The sequence below is a fragment of the Lycorma delicatula genome, chromosome 7 (assembly GCF_047948215.1).
Source record: "Lycorma delicatula isolate Av1 chromosome 7, ASM4794821v1, whole genome shotgun sequence".
In the NCBI taxonomy this organism is placed as follows: domain Eukaryota; kingdom Metazoa; phylum Arthropoda; class Insecta; order Hemiptera; family Fulgoridae; genus Lycorma; species Lycorma delicatula.
The window spans coordinates 53,979,344-54,004,473 of NC_134461.1; the positions used below are offsets into that span (position 1 = coordinate 53,979,344).

A 25,130-nucleotide genomic window follows, 5' to 3' on the forward strand; every position below is an offset into this window, starting at 1 on the left:
TGCAGGGAGCCCTAGAACATCAAATGAAAAAATGGAGATCATTCGTCAGTCTTTTGATTGCATCCCTGGGAAGTCAAATCGGAGTGCAGCGCACTAGCTACATCTTCCACGATCTATCGTTCACGATGCTTTGAAGAAACGATTAAAACTGCGTTCTTATAAATTACAAATATTGCACACCAAATACATCACAAGATCACACTGCTAGAAAGGAATATTCTGTTAAAATGAGTGAAAAAATTGAAAATGATGATTGTTATTTTAAGAAAGTTATATTCTCAGATGAGGCTACATTTCAAGTGTATGCAGAGGTGAATACTCAGAACGTTCGAAGGTGAATACTCAACGAGCGTTCGTTGGTGATCAGAAAACCCATAAGTTGCACTTGAATTAGAGATAGCCCAAAAATTAATGTTTGGTACAGACTGCTTTACGATAGTGTTACTGGACCTTTTTTCTTTGTGGGAACGGCAGTTAACGTAATCTAACTGGACTTGTTAGAAGGGGTTTTTTACCCTCAACTTGAAGTGTTAAAATCCGAAATCTTATTCCAACAAGATGAAGCACCACCTTATTGGGGTATATTAATGCGTGAATCCCTCAACAACACATTCCCAAATCGCTGTATTGGACGTGATGGACCGATTACTTGACTAACTGGATCACCGGGTATAACTCAATATGTTTTTTTCTTATGTGGTTTCATGAAGGATAATGTATACAAAACTTGTGAAGTGAATATTGATGACCATAAGGAGAGGATTGTTAAGGCATTTGACTTTGTAGATGTGAATATGTTAAAACGAACCTAATGATGCACACATTGAATGTCTTTGATTATAGGTAAAAGAATATTAAAGGTAAAGAATACAGATAAAGAATATTAAAGAAAAATTATATAAAATATATAACGAAAATTAATTAATAATAAAATATATAGTGATTCAGATTACATGAATTTTTGTATAAAAACAACAAAATTATATTTTAATTACAAGAGAAATACTTTTAATGACAAATAATGTAGTGATAATAAACAAAGCACACACGGGCGCGCACCCACCCACACACACAAACACACATGAACACACATTAAAGTATATAAGAAAAATTTAATTTAAAAAAATTATAATTATAATTATTCAGAATCAGAATCAAAATACTCTTTGTAATAAATGTGAATAATTAGAAAAACAAATAATCTACAACAGTATATAAATGAATAAATGGCATAATCTTTTATGAAGTAACGGTGCGATAAAATATAAATAAATAAATATGCTGCTATAAAATTCGATAAATGTGAAGAATATTCAGTGATATGGAAAGAAAATTTCTGGAAAAGGTAATTTATGCAGTGCGTGTTAGTTTGAATAATGTTGATTTGGGAATTTTATGAATAGTCAGAGTTTAAAAATGTACAAAAAATTTGGAATGTATTAGGAATTATACATACATACATGGAACATCTTAAAATCATATTCTTAATAAAGATAGGTAATAAATTTGAGATTAAATAATACTAAGATTGATATCTTGCATCATAATTTCTAACCATTTTGAAGAACTTAAAGACTGTATTTTCTCACTTATAAGATTGATTTTTTTTGAGATCACCACTTCGCTGTTTTACGTGACGGAGTGGTAGCATCTCCGCCTTTCATCCGGGGGTCCCAGGATTTAATACCGGTTACGCATGGTATTTTTCATATGTTAAAAATTCAATTTCCATATTGTCACATACAAGCATCACTGTAAGCTTCTGTGGTGAAAAATTCATGAAGAAAAAATAAAATTTGAAATGAGAATTAAAAATAAAATACAAAAATTTAGAATAAAATATTTGAATCGATTAATATAAATTAAATTTAATTAAGGTTTTTAAAATGATTTTATAATCGAAAATGGATAAATGTAAATTTTAGGATATATTGGAGAATGTTAAAAATCATTTCGTAAAATTGTATTATAATGTTTATAATAATATGCAAATTAATTTTAATAATTTGATAACTGTAAAATTTTGATTATATTGATTTGAGTATATAAATATAAAGTAATATCAATAATATTTGTTTAATAACATTTGCAATAAATACGAATATTGATTTAAAAATAAATAATAATTTGTTAAATAATAATGATTTAAGTATGAAATATATGAATTTATATAAAAAGTAATAAACGTTAAAAATAATTATAAACTTATTAAAATAATTATTCTGTTCAATGAAATATTTGAAATTGTAAAGAAAGTGGTCGTTTTATACAGTATTTTTCATGCTAAGTCAAAATTTGTATTCATAAATAATCTATCACTTGACGTTTTTAAGTTATTAGTGCCTGTGTTGTATATAATAAATTTAGTGTATAAAAGTCATACAGACTATAAAAGCAGTCCACTGGGTTGATCTAGTGGTAAACACGTCTTCCCAACTCAGTTAATTTGGAAGTCGAGAGTTCCAGCGTTCAAGTCCTAGTAAAGTCAATTATTTTTACACGGATTTGAATATTAGATCGTGGACACCGGTGTTCTTTGGTAGTTGGGTTTGAATTAACCACACGTCTCAGGAATGGTCGAACTGAGACTGTACAAGACTACACTTCATTTACACTCATACATATCATCCTCATTAATCCTATTCTCTGAAGTATTATCTGAAAGGTAATTACCGGAGGCTAAACAAGAAAAAAGAAAGACTACAACAGTATCTCTTTAATAAACATATTTATTCATGTTCGATTTCCTATGATTAATATTGTAATCTTAATAAATTTAGTGCTGTTATGAAAGAAATGAGTCAAATAATTTGTCTTTACATTAGAAAAAATTTCCTTCAGTATGACTTCAGCTCTTAACGGTGTAATTTCTTTTTTGGTGAATTTTTATCATATAACTGTAATTAGTGATAAAATATTTAGTCAGTTCCAAAAATAATATTACTGCATAAGCAATATAAGTACCATAGTTTCCTTGGGCGCTGGCAATGACTAATGGCTATAAAGTAGGTAATTTCACTATATCTTTTTTCTAATATTTAAAAAAATTATTTTCTGTATTTTTCAAATTACTTTTTATAAATAAGATGTCTCAACAGAAAAAGATAAAAAAAGTAAGTTTATGGAAAATCAACATAAAGTTAAATACTTAATAATATGCTGAGAAAGGCTGTACAATATATTTTGTATAATAATATCAAGAGAAGTATCACAGACAAACTTGAAGTTTAAAGATTACGTAAAACATGAATAAATGAAATATCTAATGTGTAACTGCGTGTATCTAATGAGTTACAGTCTGAGAATTACGCGCATCATCAGTAGAGAGAAGACAATGTTCACTCTTAACAGCGATAGCTCAGCGGTGAACTTTCCTTCTACAACACCTCTCTATCACTTCATGATTAACAAAGATAGCGGATGCCATATTGAAAGAGAAATTTTAATGGATAAATCTATATATATATATTCATTTTATCGTCTAATAGCAAGGAGGAGGAACTTTAGTATACAATTTCATACCAATGGAAAACGTGCTTGGAGGCCGTTATCCAATAATCATTCGTCACTACCTTATTACAAGACTGTTCAAAAAGGAGTGGAACGTATTTAGGGTGTATTGTCGTTCCACCGTAGTAGCTCAATGGCTGAACCGATTTAGAGGTATGACCCCGCGTTGGAATCCTTACATTACCGGGAGTGTTATAGAATATATAAATGTGTGTGGGTATATATATATATATATATAATTTTATCACTGCAAATATTTAATACAGATTTTTATAAATATTATTATCTAATAGTATTATTTATCTTCTAAAATTTTAATTTTTAAAATATAATTTTAACGGTTTCATTTGAATAATTCAGATACTTAGCTTGTAGGTAAAAAAATAAAAATAAGCTTTGTTCGTTGAAATGATTTAAAGACATGACTAAAATAGTCTAATTTAAAATAATTATTTAAAAATAATTTGAGATTAAGAAAATCAGTTTTTTTTCATAAAAAAAAGGTATTTCAGTTTTTCTTTTCACTTTTCATTTATACTTCCTTGTACGGTTGTACGAATTAAAGGAAGTATTGTGATCGCGAAAAATGTCGGTTTCCAAATTTCAACGGAAATATTCATTTTTACCATCCTTGAATCGATTTTGACTAATTTCGGCGTGACATCTGTACGTACAAACGTATATATATTTATGTATATATGTACTATATATCTCACATAACTCAAAAACGATTGGCCGTAGGATGTTAAAATTTTGGATTTGACTATTGTAACATCTAGTTGTGCACCTCTCCTTTTCATTGAAATTGACTGAAACAAAAGTGTCCAAAAAAGCCCAAAATCCAAACAATTTTGTTTTTTTGAGTTAACTGGAGTAATAAGCCCTCATTAAGAGCTTTTCAACGATATATCTTATAAGTAGTACCTATTTTCATTGGTTCCAGAGTTATAGACAAATAACATTTTAATTAATGAAATAATTGGCTCTTATTAGGGAAGGCACATTCTCAGGTACGAATCAATCTACATTTCCTTTCTAAACTTTTTTTTTTTTTTTAATTTATTTCTTTTAATTTAAATATATTAATTTATTAATAATTATTAATCCGTGATTGTAAAAAAAGTTTTTACAATAAATAATTATTCAATAATAAAAATAAAAAGAGAAAAATATCAGAAGTTATTAGTAATATAAAATTTTATATACTTTTAAAAATGTGTATGTGTTGAACTGCAGTAATAAGTCCTCATTGCGAGTTTTTCAACGAAATATCATAAACGGTACTTATTTTCATTGTTCCAGAATTATAGCCAAATAACATTTTAATTAATGAGATAATTGGATCTTAGGGAAAGACACATCGGTTCGAATCACACTTCATTTCCTATTTTTTTTTAACTTTTTTTAATTTAAATATATTGATTTACTAATAATTATTAACGTCTCATTGTAAAACAAAATTACGATGAATAATAAATAATTCAATAATAACAAAAAAAGGAAAAATATCAGAATTTTTTATGAAATAAAATTTTGTGTACTTTTCATTTTAAAAAAATGTGTAAATGTATTTTAATAGGCATACAAGGAAGTAATGCGTTGTTCACATCAGAATTTTTTCGTTATTTTGGAGAAGAAATGATGATTTAAAATATTTGATTTTCATTGTTTTCATAATTATTATTTTTCGCAAACAAATTGTAGTTACAAGATTTTTTATTAGATTTTAATTTTTTTAACATAAAGGGATGGTCATATTTTACTGAATAGTAAAAATACGAGTACGTATTAAAAAAATAAAAAAATAATAGAGTATAAATAGTATTAAACAGATTTAATGTTTGTGACTAAATTAAAATTCCATTATTTTAAAACCTTTGAATGAAAGGAAATAATTTTATCATGAATAAACACAGATATACCTAAACAATACGACAGTATCCATATCATGCAACAAAATATTATTGTTCATAGAATCAAAAGGATAGATCAGTTTTATTGATAACAGCACATTGTTTCACTGTTTCATGAGTCGATTCACCGAATAATTTGTTTTCTTTTTAACGGACGGAAAACCAAATTAATATTCACATTTTCAAAGGGTATGATTAATCATTCAATTGAAATAGCCCTGCACAGTATTTTATACAATAAAATAAAATTTATAAAACTTTAATGGATGTTGGTACCTAAAAATTAACAGTCAGTAAATTAGAACAGGTTTTTCCCGTTAAAACATTAATTGGCATTAATAATTAAAAAAAATTCCTACTGTTTGTTTCTACCGACTTTTCGAAGAAGTACAATATTAATTTCGGTCGCACGGTCGGATTTGGTGCTAAATTGAATTTTCTTTACGTTTTGAGGTATGACGAATTCGAAAATACCATTCATGGTAAAAAAAAAAGTAATTTAATTTATACATACATATATACAGAGTGATTCTAGAGGATAGGACAATACTTTGACAACTCATTCTAGAGGCTAAAAATAAGAAAAAAGTACTTATAAATATAGGTCCGAAAACGCTTCGTTAGCGAGTTATACAGAGTGAAAGATTTCGCCCGCTATTCAGTTCCTCCGGGTAAATTAAGGCTTTCTGAAATTCTGGGAAGGTCAATTAAACAAAAAGTTTTTGTTTTGTTGTTAATAAAAGTCGACATGTTTGAAAATTTTGTTATTCACCGAATAATTTGTTTTCTCTTGATATTATTTACATCAATCTTCTTATAATTAAATTCTCTACAATTTATGTTTAAAAAATGTATGATTTATTGCCAATTTAACAACGTTATTGTACGTCAAACGTAAAAATGTGTTTTTTGACCCATTTTTGGCGTTTTACATGGGATATCTTAGAAACTAAGAGATATAAAGTTCTGGTACCTATTTTTTCGATTTCCCAGCTTAAAAACCATAATAAACAATTGAATTTGCCCCTTAATTGACCTTCCCAGAATTTCAGAAAGCCTTAATTTACCCGGAAGAACTTAAACTCGGACGAAATCTTTCACTCTGTATAACTCGCTAACGAAGCGTTTTCGGACCTATGTTTATATGAACTTTTTTCTTATTTTTAGCCTCTAGAATGAGTTGTATATATATATATGTGTAGAGAGAGAGAGCTTGAGAGGGACCTATGTATAAAATTACTACATCAATTTCATCGAAATTTATATATCCTGTAGTAGTGTATCTGAAGTTCTACGTGTGGAAATTTAATGAAGATTGGTTGAGTAGTTCTTTAGTTACGCTCAATTTAAAGTCGACAACAGAAAACATGTATAATGGTGCATTTTTCATACTCGCTCGCGCAGTGACAGTGGTGAGTGTGTTGAAACTTTATGCTTGTATATAGGGTCTACTTGTTAATCGAACTTATGTAGTGCGTTGTACTCTGAAAATCGTCGGAAACGAAAAGACGATGGTCTTTTTGTGAATTTCTGTGCAAAAGATTTTTTGGATGTGATTTCATGCTGTAATATTTATTTTATGAAGAAAAATTAATTACTGAACATAAATAAAACGAGTTTTGGCTCTTTTCAAAGAGATAATTGGTTCATCATTCGGAAATTCTTTTTCTCTCAAAAACTTGTGATAACATATACAAGATAATAAATTTAAAAAATAAAAATTTAATGATTATTAAATGAATTTAAATTTAAAATGATAATTTTTTAATTGTTAAATAATACTATTAAAAAAGTATCTTGTAATGGACATAGGAACTTGCTTGCAACAATGGACATAGTTTTGCTAAATAAATAACTTAATCTTACTTGCACTCTTTCGTAATTTAAAAGAATTCAAAAACTTATAACCTAAATATATTATTTTAATTATAAAATTAAAAAAAAAAAAACAAAAAAAAAACAATATACATGTTATTTCATCTACTAACGGAAAAAGTAAAACTATAAAAATTAATTAAATATAAGTTTTCTTGCAATATTAAATAACAAAAAAATTAAGTCGTTGAAATTCTTTGAACAGGTGATTCATGACAGTCTAATTCTTAATGTGAAGCAATAAGAAAAGACAAATCTTACACGTATCACTTATACGATAATCTGTATCGTTGATTAAAAATATTTTAATCATCACTGATTAAAATGTTCATTATTTTTGAATCCTAAGAAACAAAAACTGGTAAAATTATCCATATTATCCTTTGGATCATAATGAATAATTAAGTAAGATTTATGTTTATTAAACGATTAAATAAATCCCTTTCGGTACGTCGAAAGGCGAAGGTAGATTTCACCGGTGCTAAGAAGGGGATAAAAAAGATTTCCACCTTAAAGTTAGGAAAACCTTCAATTTACTCAATACGGCAATGGTTGCATGTGAAAAAAGTTTCACATGTTTAGCATACGATAAGCCACATCTTGCAATTCCAGTTTTAGGTTAAAGTTTTAGGTTATGTTTAGACGACTGACGATCACTTTAAACCGATTCCATACTGTGGCTATTAAGGGAAGAATGATTTTTTTTTGTCTTCGGAACCCCATTTTTCCACCTTCTGGACCAATGGTTGGTGATAAAAAAAACCTTACTTAGATACGTTTTAGGCCTTATCCAAAGAATAGTAGGAACTTTAAAAGAATTCGTTTTTTTTACTTAATAGGAAAGTTATAGTGATATTTTGGTTTTTCGAAAAAGCTCTCTCATTTCCACCCCTATGGTTTGATTTTGCCTATTAACAAACTCGACTGAGATTTTCGGGCATTATATTTTATGTATAAATTTGAAAGTGATTGGGACGGAATTACGGCAGTTATCGTTTCCTCAAGTAAGTGAAATATATATATCTATATATAAACTTTTGATCTGATGGTGGATTTGGGTTCTGGGGGATGTGAAATGCGAAGATATGTCGAAATTTTCCGAATCATGGTACTCATTACAATAGGTAGCTTCTTTTATGAAATCTACCTAAAAACACACATTATACATTAAGTAGTTCTTTTAAAATGAAAATTTGAAACTGTGAAACAATAAATAAAATAGGTAATGATGATGACGATAATAATAATTATAAGCAAGATTTTATTTCAATTAAAAAAATATTTTATTCATATAAGTAAATTAAAATAAAAAATGTGACAAAACCAGTTTCCAAGCTAAATATATTCAAGACCAAATTTCAATAATAAGGTAAACCGAATTTGTGATACATTTAGGATTTTACTTTACAAAGCAAACTAGACTCTAGCGTCAGCTTATTCATATACACCTGAGTACACATAAAAAAACATTTTACAACGAACATTTTTTCGTGACATGAAAAGAGGATGAAAATATTTTGAGGGGTAGTGTTGGACATTCTTCTAGAGAATAATAATTTCCCATTACTATATTGTAGTATGTTTGAAAATAAAAAATAAAAATAAATAGTGGGGGAAACATACATTTGGAATATGGTAATAAAAAACCGCAATACTATAAAAAAGTGATTAAATTCTTTCTATATCTTGAAAAATTATTGTACGTATTTCGTACAAATATGTATACCTGTTTTTTTTTGTTCCAAATTTTATTTACAACAGTTACATAAATTTTGTGGAGGCCTTAAGTAAATTTGATCATAACAAACACTTGAAAGGAAGTTTTCATCGAAAATCAAAAATAATTACAAACTAGTATTATAACTTATGCGGAAACTTCATACATTTTATACTTGGAAAATAGATCCATCATTAACATAACAAGTTAAACGATAACAAGAAATCAGAAAAGAAGGAAGAGATGAAAATTGAAAAAGAAAAATGAAGTATAAAGTAAACAAAAAAACAGGAATAGAGAGGATGGATTAAATAAAAATAGAACACTAAACCAAATTAACACAACCAAATGGTTGACTTGGTTGTTCAGGCGCAGTTTATATCTATAAGTAAAGCGTTTTAATTCTTCTCCGACTAGCATAATCCCACATACTCATGGATCTCATTATTTTCGCAAACCACAAGACCACTGTGATAAACTTCATTAACTTGCTCTGGAATCACTGCAAAATCTGTCTCGATGCTCTTGCTTGTTGTTTCCCATAGTTCAATTCCTTATGTTCATATCGATATCAGGACTACTGAGTACAATAACTGCCTATTGGGTAATGATAACTGGAACTTCCTGCTCAGCAACTAGTACATCTCTTTAAGCTTCATGTTTAATTGCTTCCTCTTTTCCCGTACGTGAACCTTCCATATTAAGCGATGATCTGGGTAAAGGTCTTTAACCTTACGCTTTCGGTTTGTGGGATTAAAACGCTATCTAGGTTCACCCGCGGACAGTCTCCTCTTCTTATAGCGAACGTCATATGATTCAACTTCGTCTGGTTAACCCTTATCTTCCATTTTCCCAGCCGTCTGTCGATTTGGTCTAACCCACATTGCAGAATAGCCTGTCGGTGGCTCCATATCAACAGCTAGAACAGTCGTGTCGTTAGGAAAAGAACCAACAGTAATGTTGTCCGCAGTTTGTAGACAAGAACAGGGTGATGATATTTCTGTATGTGGGTACAATAAATAGAAATGTATTCACTGTTGAGGTGAGAAATAGCGGTATTTTTAATATTCAATGTAAAAGGGTTAAGGGACATTACTTATTTTATTTTCCTTCTAATTATAGATTTGGCTTGTTAAATCATATTATCACCTATGAAACCACATTATCACATAATCACATATGAAAAAAATTAGATTCCCAATATATCTTTAGGTGTTAATATAACTTTTTTCCCTCAAAGTTTTTTTAGCATTACCAGGAATACCTCATTATAGAATAAGATAAATTAATTTTTCATAGAAAAACTAATAAATAAGTATTATTAAAAATTGATTATATATATGTATTATCTAAGCTGTTTAACTTCTACTTTAAATAAATAATTAAATGCAATTTATTCTTAATGAAATGAATCAATTATTTTTATATTAAAAAATAAATAAAAAGTTGTAAATTTCTCGTCATTGATATGTTATTTAAAATAACAAATTAGAATACTATTAAATTTTTCTACATATATTACGATTACATTACCTTTATATCAATTTTGCTATGAAATTCTCATCTGAATGAGTAAAAATAGAGTGTAAAATACAACAAGTGGCAAAGAAATTTAATTTAGAAGAATGTACAGCAAATATAGAAATCTATCTTTCAAACAAATTCCGGATTAGTTGGACTCTATAAAATTCAAATATTTTAGATAACATAGGGCTCTATCCAATCATGAAACAAGGTTACAAACTTATCTCCTTTCACATTCCATATGTTTTTCAATTTCACTTCATAAAAACAAATGAAATCGTTATTTTTACGTACGATGCAGTAAACAAATATACTTAACTTTTTCCATTTTTTATTTATCATGCTTAATGAATTATTCAAATGTAAATAAATTGATTTGATTCAGTTGACTGAATATTTTTACGATATTTATATTTTAATTTAACGACCAAATTCTTTATGCTTGTGATTAAAAAATCAGCTTATTTAGCGGTAATAAAGAATTATAAAAATGAATAATTATGTTTTTACATACCTCTAAAAACTTAGTATAATAAATATGAAATTCGGGAAATCAGGATTTTCTTTATTCGGATATTTCTTCGTTTATCAATTTTATACCTTCTATTTCATAATATAACAAAATAAATGATATTAAAAATCTTTCAAATAGATTTTTTTTACAGCGTTTCGAGTAGAGTACTATCGAAAGCATGCATACATAAAAAACGGTAACACGGTAATATTACCGAAAGCGTGCAAACAATATTATCAAAAGCACATATCCCATTACTGGAGTTAGGATATTTATACAATGAATTTCATAATTACCTGCCACTATGATAAATAAATATTATACTGATGAAACTGCTGTTTACAGCTCGTAACTGTTCCTGTGTGAAGTGAAACAACGAAACGTAACAACGTTTTGACATTAAGTAGTATACAGTTTAATAGTAGTTTTGGTCACGAAAAGTCTGAAAACCCGCAAACCTAATTTTTTACGTTAAAAAATCTATCTCAGATGAAGAGTTACAAGCGATACAGAGAAACATTAAATATACTCCTACATTTGATAGAATGTTTAATGTAAATATATATTTCTTGTTTGCATTGACTTCAGAGATATTATAAATTATTCAGTGGATTTTAGGTGTTAATAAAAATATAACTAAGCAATGTAATTACATCCAAGTTTTATTATTGAACAGAAAATTTCAAACAGTTCCGTTTACAACAATTAAAAACTTCAGCTAAGTTTCACATGAGCGCCTTTTGTTGTAGGTAAAATGTTTAAACGACATTTAATTTCACGTCACACATTGTGGAGAATCTCGTTGCATTCTAAACAGAACCCAACGATAGCGGGAGTTTATCTCCCTACTAATCGCAGAACCTGGACAAATGTCGTTTGCTGCTATGTCTTTCGTTTATCAGGCGGGTCATTATTTATTAAGTGGAGGTTATAGATTTTTTTGTTTTATTTATGGACGTAGTTGATATTTGTGTTCCGTCCTTCAGACCAATGAGAAATAATTGACTAGGACTGATAGTGGGAGACTAGGAGCATATGAACATCATACTCTCGGCGTGATTCCACTTCAGCCCGTTTCCTGAATTCCTTTTGGGATTGGTGCCTTTCGTCCTAACAGGAACGCCTTCCGGGGGTCCTAGTGTTTCGATGAAGCAATGCGCTCCCCTTTTTGGAGGGAGTCGCATGTGCTGGCTGGGGACAGAGAATCTCTTGAGTTATTCCAATTATTATACCTTTGATTCCTCTTATTAATTCATTGATATTGACAACTTTTGTTGCGTACACCCTGTCTTTGACAAACCCACTAAGAAAGAAATCTTGTAGCATAACGTCAGGGAATCTAGGTGGCCAGAGAGAACTGGTAAATCTTGGCCAATCCAACGTTGAGGAAATTGTTCATGTAGGTTGTCTCTAATTTGTAAATCCCGGTGTGCTGGTACGCCATCATTTTGTCAGTGACCACTGGGTTGCCGTTGTTCAATTTAGGGTTCTGCACATTCTTGTAACTTATCTAGATAACTAGCTGTAGTAACCGTTGGTTCAGCGAAGGAAAAAGGTTCACTTCATAAGCAGTCAATGCATAAAAAAATGTTAATTTTCGGGCTATCACGTTGTGCTTGTCAAACGGCATTAGGGTTCAAGTTCTTAAAATCTGACAATTATGACGATTAATGTGATCAGAAACATGAAAAGTAGCTTCGTCAGAGAAGATTTGTAATGACGTGGTTTATCATCTTCAATTGCATGCAACAACAAAATTTTGTATGCATGAGGTTTTAGGCGCTTTTATAGAACTTTCACAATTGTTGATTGCGGTATTCCTAGTTCTTAATTCGCATGACAAGTTGATTAATCCGGGCTTCTCTGAAAACTTTCTTTTACTCGATCCACAACTTTCTCGAAGACGAGACGTCTGACAGAATCTTTTTGTGTACTACACTTCTTGTATTCTTAAACCTTTTTTTTGTGGGCGTAAAACATATTTGTGTTATCATCGCCCGGAAAACAAAAATGTGAAATATATAGAGAATATACAAAATTTAATAAAACAACAACTAAATTAAAACAAAAAATAATAAGTAAATTTGAAATATAAAAACAAAGTTAAAAATCAAACTAAAATAATAAAAATAAAGACAAAATAAAAAAACTTAACCTAAAAAGTTAAAATATACAACTACCATACAAAAAATAAAATGTCAAGCATACTATTACTAAGTATGTAAAACATTAATACATTGCAGAAATAAAAATACCCGGTCCAAAACGTCTTTATTATTGACCAGTGACGAAAACTCCTGGGCAATTAAAATTTACGACGCAAGGCCGCATAACGTATACAATTCACACGAATGTGGCGCACAGTCAAGCGACACTTGCATCGTATGCATACCGGCGCATTTTCTGCTCTGACATTAGGTACCCGTGTGCAGCTCTTGCATGTCCTACCCGCAATCGGCAGAGGATTACTTCCTCTCGATGAATTTTCCTGTGGGAAGAATCCCATGGCAACACAGTATCTCTGATATGGCAAAGTTTGTTGTCGACTGTGTCAATCCAGTCGTCTTGCTACCTCGCGCGAAGTGCGTATTTGACATAGTTAAATAAAGTCCGAAGTAAGACGGGTAGTGAAGGATGGTTCATTGACTACATGCGTCTTTAGCAGCGGAATTTGCACGTTCTTTACCCGGAATCCCCGCGTGGCTAGGAATCCAGCAGAAACTCCCTTGTGTGTTGCGATCAATTCGGCGATTGCATTGCAGATTTCGGTGACGATAGGATGTCTGTAATACTGTAATAAAAATGTTTTAAGGTTTGGAGAGCACTACACAAGTCGCTACAAATAAGGATATGACGATATTTAGGGTTAATGATATTCAAAGTCTTATGTATAGCATACAGTTCAGCAGTAAACACACTCATAATACCGGGTAGACCAAACATGTAAGTTCGGTCAGTAACAATAAATGCGCATCCAACTTTATCGTGCTGCTTCGACCCATCTTTGTATACTACCGCGTCTGGGATTGTCTCGGAGAGAATATGATGAAACATTAACAATATACCAAAATTGCCTTGGCGAATCTTCTTTTCCAACCAATTTCGCAGAATTCTAACTGTCGCGCCGTCTCACGAGCATCATATTATTTTTATTTATTTTCATGATGGAAATTTCTGTGAAAATATCGTCCATGTTATATAACTCAGTCTCAAAATTTTTCTTAACCTTTGTTGTTAGAGAAATCTTATTTATAAAGCATATCTTTTATAATTATTTCATTATGACTCATAAAATTGTTTCACAGCCTCTTACATTTTTATACTAAAGAGTACAGATAAGAGGCCGTACATGGTATTAAGAGTAGTACATATTTTTTATATTGTTACTGAAATTATAAACAATGGATGAAATAAGTTAGAATAATTAACAGATTAACATAAGCTTTTGTACTTTTATACTTGTACTATTAACATACATAAATCTAAGAATTAGAAAAAAAATTACTTTTTTCCCCTACTGTTTCCGTTGCAATCTATTCAATTAGAGAACAATAAGCAACCCTCCCAAAGGTCAAATTAGATGAGGATGATTTATATAACATGTAAATGAGGTGTAGACTTGTACAGACTCAGGCCACCATTCCTGAAACATGTGGTTAATTAAAACCAAACCATCAACGTACACCGGTATCCAATGTTTAATACTCGAATCCGTATAAAAGCAAGTAAGTAACCTTTACTAGGATCTGAACCTCAGAACCATCTACTTTGAGAATCAGCTGTTTGTTAAACACCTGATTTACGACGATGAATTAACCACTAGATCAACTCGATGAGCAAAATATAAAAAAAAATTGTTTAATATATTAACGTGTGTTAAAAAATGACAATTTAAGAAACAACTAAAAATGTACAGGATTTTGAAGCTTATCGTTGTAAAAGTTTTTGTTGTTTTTAGTACGCTAAATTAATGAATGTCATTTAATTACAATTGACAAAAACATAAAAAAATTATCTGTAATGAAACATAAACCATGTAACACGTTAACGGTGGACCATAGGCTCGCCTTTTTTGTAGTGATTTATTAAATTAAATGTCATTATCTACAAAATATCAATTTGTATTATCATCGTAATGTACATAAAGACATTAGTTTGATAATAAAATTAAAGGGAATGACGATTATTTACATATTTAACAACTGAAATGTTGTTGTTATTCATCCATATTTTTTTATATCCCTCTACATAATTACTAAAAAATTATTCCCAATTTTTGAAATTCTATAAGCAAATAGTGCAGACGAAGCCACGACGGGAGATGATATTTAAACGTAATGAAATCCTCTCGTTACAGCAAATGCAAAAAATATATAATCAGTTTATCGGATTAAATAACATGTATTAGAATAATTAAATTATTTTTTACCGTAAGAGACATTTGTATATAATTAATACCACCGGTATATTAATATTAATATAATATATTAATTTTCCAGTTTTTAATTTCCAGTTTTTTTTCCAGTTTTTAATAAAATTAATTTAAAAAAATAGGGAATTATTTATTATTTTTTTTACTGATATCAGTGTCAAATGAAGGGGGTTCATTTCGTCCATAATTGCTTTTGTCGATGACTTCTGAAAATAAAAATTTAAAAATCTGATGTGGATGTCTCATGACTACCTTGTACGCCTATTGAAATACATACACACATTTTTTGTAAATATAAAGTACATAAAATTTCTGATATTTTTCCATATTATTTTTTTATTATTATTATTGAATATTATTCATCGTAAAATTTTGTTACAAAAAAAGATTAATAATTTAATAAACCAATCAAATTAAGTTAAAAAAAAAGGAAATAAAGTCTGATTGGAACCGATGTGCCTTACCCTTGTAATATCCAAATATTTCATTAATTAAAATTTATTTGATTATAACTTTGGAAAATAAGTACCACTTATGAGACATATTGTTGAAAAGCTCTAAATGAGGGCTTATGACTGCAGTTAAGAAAAAGTCCAAAATCCAAATATTTTTGGATTTTTAGATATTTTTGGTTCAGTCGATTGCAATCAAAAGGGAAGGTGCACAACTAGATGTTACAACACTCCTAAATTCAAAATTTCTACATCCTACGGCTAATCGTTTTCGAGTTATGCGAGATACATATGTACGTATGTACATACGTACGTCACGCCGAAACTAGTCAAAATGGATTCAGGGATGATCAAAATGGATATTTCCGATGAAATCTGAAAACCGAAATTTTTTGCGATCACAAAACTTCCTTTACTTCGTACAAGGAAGTAAAAAGAATAAAAGCGTTTTGCAAAAGTACTGTTTTTTCATGTTATTAAGATTATTATTTTAAATTAGCCGTTTAATGTATTTTATGTAAGATACATCTTATAAATATAGAAATAGACACATAATTTTTTTTTGTAATAGTGGTTATGTTTTTTCCGAGCGATGATAACGGGAAAGCGTTTTTCGCTTTCTCATAAAAAAAATCTTAAAACTACTAATGGTAAGAAACACAAACCTTAGATTGTTATAGCTTTGAATAAACAAAATATATAAGTCTTCATATTTGTTCGTTGCAACGATTTAAACAAGCTATATCCCACGCATAATACTTCGTATTATTATTCCAACCTATTTTCCTATATTGAATGCATCATATACCAACTTATTTAAATTATTATCGCTAACCGATCTTATCAATGTTTACCAATTATCCGGCTATACCATTTACCCATTATTTTATAATATCTTTATACAAAAATATAATAAATGAACATTAAATAACAAAATTGAAAGATATTCATAATAATTGAATCTTTAACAAAATTGAGCCGGACTAAACTGTCACTTATGACAGTTTTTCAAGAGAAAAAATATGAAATGTAAATAACCTTCTCGTTCATTAAATAACATATTACTTGTTTACTTGTTGTAAACGTTGACAGATTGTTTACTATCCACGTATTATTTCAGTTACACTGGTAACTCAAAATATCTATGGTCGTTCGTTATTTTAACTTATGTAAAATTTAATCACGCAAAGTGCTGACACTGTTTCCTCGTCAGTGTTTCTTGGAAGCCTAAGTATCAATATAGCTAATGTACATTTAAGTGCTTTAGAAATTCAGTACGGTTACGTCAAAGCTAAAAAACTCCGTTAACGTTAATAATTTACGGATATGCTTATTCAATGGTAATATGTACTAAATTATATTAATAAATATATGTTCTAAAATAAATAACTTAATAATGCAACTTGTGTATTATGATAATTAAATCAGCTAAAGATGTAGTTCACAAAATTCTGTGTCTAAGTAACTTTCATCCATAGAACGAATATAAATAATAATTTAATAAGTAATTAATTTGTGTTTATTTTTCTTTTGTTTATTTATTTTCTTTTAGTGATCGATGATTCTCCATTCCTTTCTGTTCTGTGCTTATCTTTTTTAACTTCCATACCTTTAGTACAACCTACCTCCTCAGTTATCTGTTTTATACATTCCAATATTTGTCTTTTTCCACTGTTTTTACTTTATATCACCAAATTAATTAAACGTAAATGTTTTAATACATTTAAATAAACTTAGCATCTCTTCACAAGATTCTCTATAAATTACCCAACTTATTTATCTAAAGAATTCTTCATTTTATGCTTTATTAACTCATAACATTTTCAATACCCTCTTGTAACACTACATTTCAAAAAGCTCCCCGACCTTTATATTTCTACTTTTTTTATTTTGTCAATGTTTTCCTTTTTTTATCAAAACACATATATAATTTTAGATAATTTTTTATATACAAAAATTAAATAATAAAAATATTACAATACCAGAAAAATCAAAATGAAAAAAAATAACAGGTTTAAGTTTTGGATGATACATTTTTGGATGATAATTGAATTGAATTCTTTGAGAAAACTTCATTCAAAATATGGCTTCATTTAAAATAAAAATGTAAGCACATGCAACAAATAAACCAACGCATCATGCTTCTTGATACGAACAAACGTATTCATTTGAAATATATATCTCAAAAAAAAAAAAAAACAAAAAACAAAAAACAACTGAAAGTAAAAAATCATTCGTAACCTGAATACGGGTAAAAATAATAAAAGGGATGCAAGAAAAAAAATTATTACCAAGCGCAGGAATGCTGGGAAGATATTTTGGAATGCAAAGTTTCCTTTTTATTTTCTTCAAACAACCTTTTGGTTGCCTAAATGATATAACACTATAAAAGGATAATAATCGAAATTTGACTATTTGCTGAGATGTGTGGTTTAAAGATTAAGAAAATATCTGATGTTGAAACTACATGACTTCCTTGAACGGCTATTAAATTACATTTACACATTTTTAAAAGTATATAAAATTTTATTTCATTAACAACTTCCGATACTTTTTCATACTTTTTTTATTGTTGTAATTGAATATTATTTATCGTAAAAGTTTTTTTACAATCAGATTTTAATAATTATTAATAATCAATAAATTTAAATTATAAAAAAAAAAAATTAAAATAATGGAGATGAAGTCTCATTCGACCCGATGTGCCTTCCGCTTGTAAGAATCAAATATTTCATTAATTAAAAGTTTATTTAGCTATAACTCTGGAACCAATGAGAATAAGTACCACTTATGATATATCGTTGAAAAGCTCTCAATGAAGGCTTAGTGCTACAGTTAAAAAAAACTCCAAAATCCAAATTGTTTGGATTTTGGGCTTTTTTGGACACTTTTGGCTCAGTCGATTGCAATCAAAAGGAGAGGTGGGTGCACAACGATGTTACAGCAGTCCTAAACCCAAAATTTCAACATCTTATAGCTAATCGTTTTTGAGTTATGCGAAATACGTACACATAATGTATACGCATAATACGTACAGACGTCACGTCGAAACTAGTCAAAATGGATTAAAAAATTGTCAAAATGATATTTTCATTGAAATTTAAAAACCGAAATCTTTCGCGAATACAATACTTCCTTTACTTTGTCCAAGGAATACAGACAAATTAAGAACATTAGTTTTTTTGAAGTCAGTTAAAAAATCGCCCACAACTATTATATTTGCACAGCTATTATTGCATTTAAAATTTTAATAATATTTATTTAATAACAAGAATGTACTAAGTAAGTTATAATTCAACAGGGACTCTCTTAAATGAGCTAATTGTGACGAGGAATACCAGAAACCTCGTATAACAGAGACCTTGACTTTGTACGTCAATAAACTCAAAAAAAAAATAAACTGGAAAAATTTATTAATAATCAATATAAAAAAAAAAATCCGAGCTAATTTTCAGCTGCTTTTGATAACATAGTATAATCAATATATTAATTATTAATAGAAAGCTTTAAAGTACCTCTAAAGAATTATATGTTTAAAGTTTAATTACGAAATTACTAAGAAACTATACTGCCATATTATGAGATACATGACAACTACGAGTATATTTCCTTCTTTTTAACACATAACAATTACGAGTATAACAGCATATATTTTATAATATTTGTAAAATTTTATTTTTATTTAACTTAAGTTCAACAACCATGTAATTACACGAGTAGAAAGTCCTTCTGATAACTACGAGTTTATGAACGAAACAAACAAATTTTATCTTTGTTCCGGGTGTTAGACCCAGACTGTGTATTTAAGAGTTAACTATTAATTGATTATTCTCACGTTTAAAAATGATTAATTTTAATGCATTTTTGAACTGAAATCCCGAAATTGAGAAGAGCATTTTTATGTTCATGCTCTTTAATATTTAGAAGTGATTTCGTTACAGAATTGTCAACTTTAACCAACAGAATTCGGTAATTGTCAACAATGACTAAAACCATTTGGTAAAAGTCCGAAATAAATGTGTTTTCAAGATTTTTTCGGACTTTTATCAAGTGACTTGGTAAATGTTAGAATTTACCCGGGTTTTACTTTAACATTTATATATAAATATATAAATAACCTTTGAGCTGACAGTGGTTTTGGGGTCTGGAGGATGTGAAGAGCGAAGATACGTCGAAATTTTCCGGAAGGTCGAATCATGGCACCCACTGCGATAGATAGGCTTTCTTATGAAATCTACATAAATATAAAATACTCTTACTTAGTTCTGCGCAAAAAGATATAATTTTAGTTTCGGACACACTCACTATTTAGCAGTCAGAAACACACAGATTTTCAGAATACAACGCAGTAACATACATTCGATTAACAAGTAAACAAAACACACAAGCATTAAATTTAACCTCGCCCACTGTGACTTACTGAATAAAAGAATATGAAAAATACTCTATTTACGCAGTTAAACTTTAAAATGTTAACCTTAAATTGAGCATAGCTGAAGAACGACAACCAAATTACATAAAATTTTCACATGCACAACTCCATATACACAACCACAGATTACCTAAATTTCAATGAAATTCATTAAGTAGTAATGAATATTTTCAAGACGCAAAATTTTACACATGAATGATATTTTCGCACTCCACATATTTCAACACTTAGAAAACTCATTTTCATTCCCCAATACCACATGCTTCGTTATTCCAAAATAAGATCATTTTACTAAATGTTTCGCTCATCCGTAACTCGATGGAAAGTCAGTTACGTTTGCAAGAAAATTAATTTCTCTGTATTAACCTTAAAGACTAACCCGATTTCAGCTTCTAATTCATATCGATTGTTTAACTGCTTTTTGAAATATATAAAATATGCTGGCCAACATATTTATTATATAGATATATTTTTATGCAAGATATAGAAGTAGTAACATTTTATATTTTTGGATCTTAGAGATCTTAATATGTTGAGAAAAGCAAATATCTGTGTGGGAGATATTTTTATTCATATAAAAGTTTGTGTACTACTGAATAAAAGCAGAAAAAAATTACAAGCGAATCGAATTTGTTGACAAATTATTATAATTTTTAATCCATTCGTAAATAAAAAGTCAAATTTCTGTATAAGAAGATATTTTTATAAAAGTTATGATTTAATAAGTTTGTGAATAATAAATATTGCTATTATATTTTCTTTTAAAATCAGCTGTTTTTATTTACTTTTCTTAGTAAATAAAAACACGATTCCCAAAAAAAACATATTTTCCATGATACAATCACCAACGCCTTTTTAACGAAAAAACATGATTATTCAAGAATAATTCGTTTTTAGTGATAAGTTTTTTATATTTTTTTAAACTAATGTGAATGAAAACCAGTGGTGAAACTGTTTACTTTAATTTGTATGTTCGTAATTTTATCTTTATTAAATTCATTTATAGTAACATGTTCATGTTATGTTTTGAGTAGCCTTGATTTTCACTAATTTCTGTTGGCATATACATTACTTACTAAGTAAATAATACTACTTACTAAGTAAATAATACACTTCTGTTAATTTTTTAATTTAATGTTACTTTGACGAGGTTAGCGAGCGGATACGAGCTTTAATTGATGGTTAGGAAACCCACCAGGTTGGTCTAGTGGTGTGAACTTATCACAAATTAGCTGATTTCGAAGTTTAGAGTTCTAAGGTTCAAATCCTAGTAAAGGTTTTTTAAAAATTTTATACGAAATTGAATAATAGATCGTGGATACCGGTGTTCTTTAGTGGTTAGATTTCAATTAACTACAAATTTTAGGAATCGACCTGAGATTGTACAAGAGAAAATTTCATTTACATTCATACATATGTAAAGTGATTCCGGAGGCTAAACAGAAAAAAAGATTAGGTAACGGATTCTGATAACTGAACTTTGTACGATATTAACATAAACTTTTTTTTTAACCTCCAGACCACCGTTAGGTATTACTTCAGAGGATGAGATGAATGACAATTACTGTAGCATGTAAATATGCTTGCCTGACCGGAACTCGAACCCGGGACCTCCGGATGAAAGACCGAGAAATCAACATAACTTTTTTTTTTAAATCAATTAAATCAACATAACCTAACCAAACATAACTTAACGCTCGTTTCGCTTGCTAACCTTATCTAATTAACATTAAATTTACAAATTACATAAAACTTATTAATAACAAAAGTGGTATTTAAATAAATATATAATTAAACATACAATATAAAAAACAGAAAACAGCGGAAATGGAGTGATCTCCCGTTAAAACTTTAGTAAAAAATCATTTTTTGACGAATTTAATAAAATTTAAAAAATTACAAAAGTATTTTAATAAAAATGTAGATTATATTTTGTATAGTATGTTCATATTCTGCACAATTTTTAAATTGTTAGTGTAAAAGAAATTAAGTTATTTTCCTTACTTTATAATTATAGTTAGTACTTGTTAGTTATTATTACTTGGTTACTTTGTAATTACATACAATTATGAATTCAGTTCTAATATGTTTTCGATGTTAAGATATGTTATTAAAAATAGTATTTGCATTTTAAAGAATTGACTAGTTAAAAATGTTAAAATATGAAAAAAACCATTAATTTTAGCTGAAAAGTCTCTGGAAGTGTAATTATCCTTAATTTGAATGTCAGTGTGAGGGTTCTGGTCGTTCTTCACAGTCATAGTGTCTTGCGGATAGCTATAAAAACATGAATATGTGATCTATGTTAAGGATGCAACCTGAAAAATGAATACAACAATATGACCACTTAAAAATTGTGTTTTCTGTTGCCGTTATCTTGGCACGGTTCCGCGTATCTCTCGCCACGTCCATTAAATGGTTTGTGTGTACCAGGGTCAGGAAAGCTCACAAAATGACCGTCAAATGAATATATCTTTGTGATGTAAACAACTGTAGGATTTCCAACAGTCACTAATTATTGTTGTTGCAGGAAAAATGTACTTTTTAGTAGGTAGCAAGTAATGTTTCAGTACCTTAATTAGGCACTGCTCAAAAAAAAGTGTCATGCTAAAAAAAAAAAGTGTCATGCTCAATCCCACCAAAAATTACTGTCAATCTTCTACGGTTGTATTTGCTGCAGCCAGTTTTAGTTTCATCGATTCTTAAAATTTGACCGTCAACTACCGATAAACAGCAGTCATTTTTGAAACTTAAAGTTTTCTAAAGGACCTTTTTTCTAAAAAGCTGCAAACTGGCAAATTTGTTTTATTGGATTCTGTTACAGTGTTTTTATTCTGACTTTTTTTATATTATTTGGATACATTTTTTTACGACTAAACTGTTAGAACACCTTTTGTACAACCAAAATAACATCCTCTTCATTAAGAGTCATTTGATTTTTACAGACGGGACATTTTTTAGTACCCGGTAAAACATTGTGTTCAATATAAAATCACTTTCCGGTATCATTAAAAACTTATTTACATTCACAACAATCACACTTAAAAAAATTTCTTCTTGACGCCATTTACACTACAGACTATAACTTACGATTCCGTGTACTGGACGGTCCGTGCACTGTACTTCGTACGATATTAGCAAACATAATTCAACGCTCACCTAGTTAACTTTAACTATTAAATTGGCCGATTGTTAGGCCATTATTTACATTTCCGTATACCGTTTAATTATCTGTTTTTATCTAATTCGCGTAATCCCCTGATTAACATATCTTAACGTGAAAAGTATTGAAGCAGAATCCATAACGACATAATACACTGATATTAAAAATTAATAAAATTATAATGAAAATCTCTGTTCAACGTTCGTGCGTAATCATTACATTAGTGTTGAACAATATTACTAGAAATGTATTAATGATATTAGGTTCAGCAAGAAAAAAATTCATTAATAAGAAAGTCGAAATCCATAATTACATTTTGGAGTGATTACAGGTGAATCAACACGCATACAAATATAAAGGAAAAGTAGGAAATACTGAGAAGCGAAAGTAAAATAAATCTAACTTATTACACTTTAGTTCTATATTTTTTTGTAGTTGAAGTTTGATAGCAATACATAAATAATTATTTTAATTGTTGATGGTTGCTAAGCAATGATTTAAACATAAGATTATTCATTTCAAAATCTACACTGGTACCATACACACGTACATTTACAGTACAAAACACAACAGAACATCGATTAAATGTTTTGTTGACAATACATGTTTGAAATATCTCAATATTAAGGAAATACTCCAAAACAATTTCAGTGATTCTTATTTTTCATTGTATACGAACAGCGTTATTAACAATTCAAGATGACGGATGCTATGTCAAAAAAGGAAAAGTTGGCCAGAGGGTCAGCCGTTATTAAGGTTATGAGAGTAAACCCGAGACCAGGGCATTTTTTAAGAAATTATATAGATCCACATAAATTACCAAAAAAACCTAAAATTGGAGGACCAAAAGGTATGGCGGCAGAAATGCCACATCTCGATGTGAAAAATGCAATTTTTGAATTTTTACCTAAGTCAGCAAGAATTCCTGGTATTAAACTTGGTGAAGAACCTGGATTTGCAGATATATGCAGTATACCGAAAGAAGGTGAAGTGCACAAAATGGGATTTGGAGAAGGTGATAAAATGGTACAGTATTTTGGATATAGAACTTGGTCGACTACTGTAAATCCTGTCCACGATGGAAATCTTGCCGAACACTTCAATATTATGCTCGGGTTATTAATAAGTATGGCTGAAGATCCTGAAAATTTGAATTTTGCTGATGCAGAAGCATATCCTTGTGTTCAATTTTTGAAGACTATCAAAACTCCTGATGGTATATTACCTTATAATGTTGGGTCATTAATATTTTATATTGAATACGTAGCTCAGAAGATGCTTGATGAAGGATAAAAGTAAGGAAAATTTCTTTAGAGTTTCAAACATTAAGGTATGGCCAGTTAGATAATTATTTTAAAAAGTGTATTTTTTTAAACGGTATCTATATATATGTAACTAAAGTATGTAATGTTTGTTTTAGATCGTTGTAATATCTTCGCTTTTAATTGTTGTATCTGAGAAATACTTTGAGAAGATACAATTCTTAAAGGTTGATTGACATGTATCCATCGACATTTTCATATACTTGTGCATAAACTTTGTAATACTGTTAACAAATTTTTTATATATTTATTTTTTTATATACACATTTTTAACTT

General features: G+C 29.1%; 1 protein-coding gene and 1 long non-coding RNA gene across 3 annotated transcripts in view; one reads left to right on the plus strand and one right to left on the minus strand.

Moving 5' to 3' along the window:
- The window catches only part of LOC142327604 (uncharacterized), a 571,970-nt gene that overhangs the window by 194,542 nt on the left and 352,298 nt on the right, over positions 1-25,130 (minus strand). The gene's annotated exons all lie outside the window — the stretch shown is intronic.
- On the plus strand, positions 24,232-24,825 carry LOC142327808 (uncharacterized). Its single transcript, XM_075371145.1, has one exon. The coding sequence runs from the start codon at positions 24,232-24,234 to the stop codon at positions 24,823-24,825; it is 594 nt and encodes a 197-aa protein (XP_075227260.1).

What these genes read in the sequence shown, in the direction of transcription:
- LOC142327808 (XM_075371145.1), top strand. Translation starts at nt 24,232, where the DNA reads ATGACGGATGCTATGTCAAAAAAGGAAAAGTTGGCCAGAGGGTCAGCC.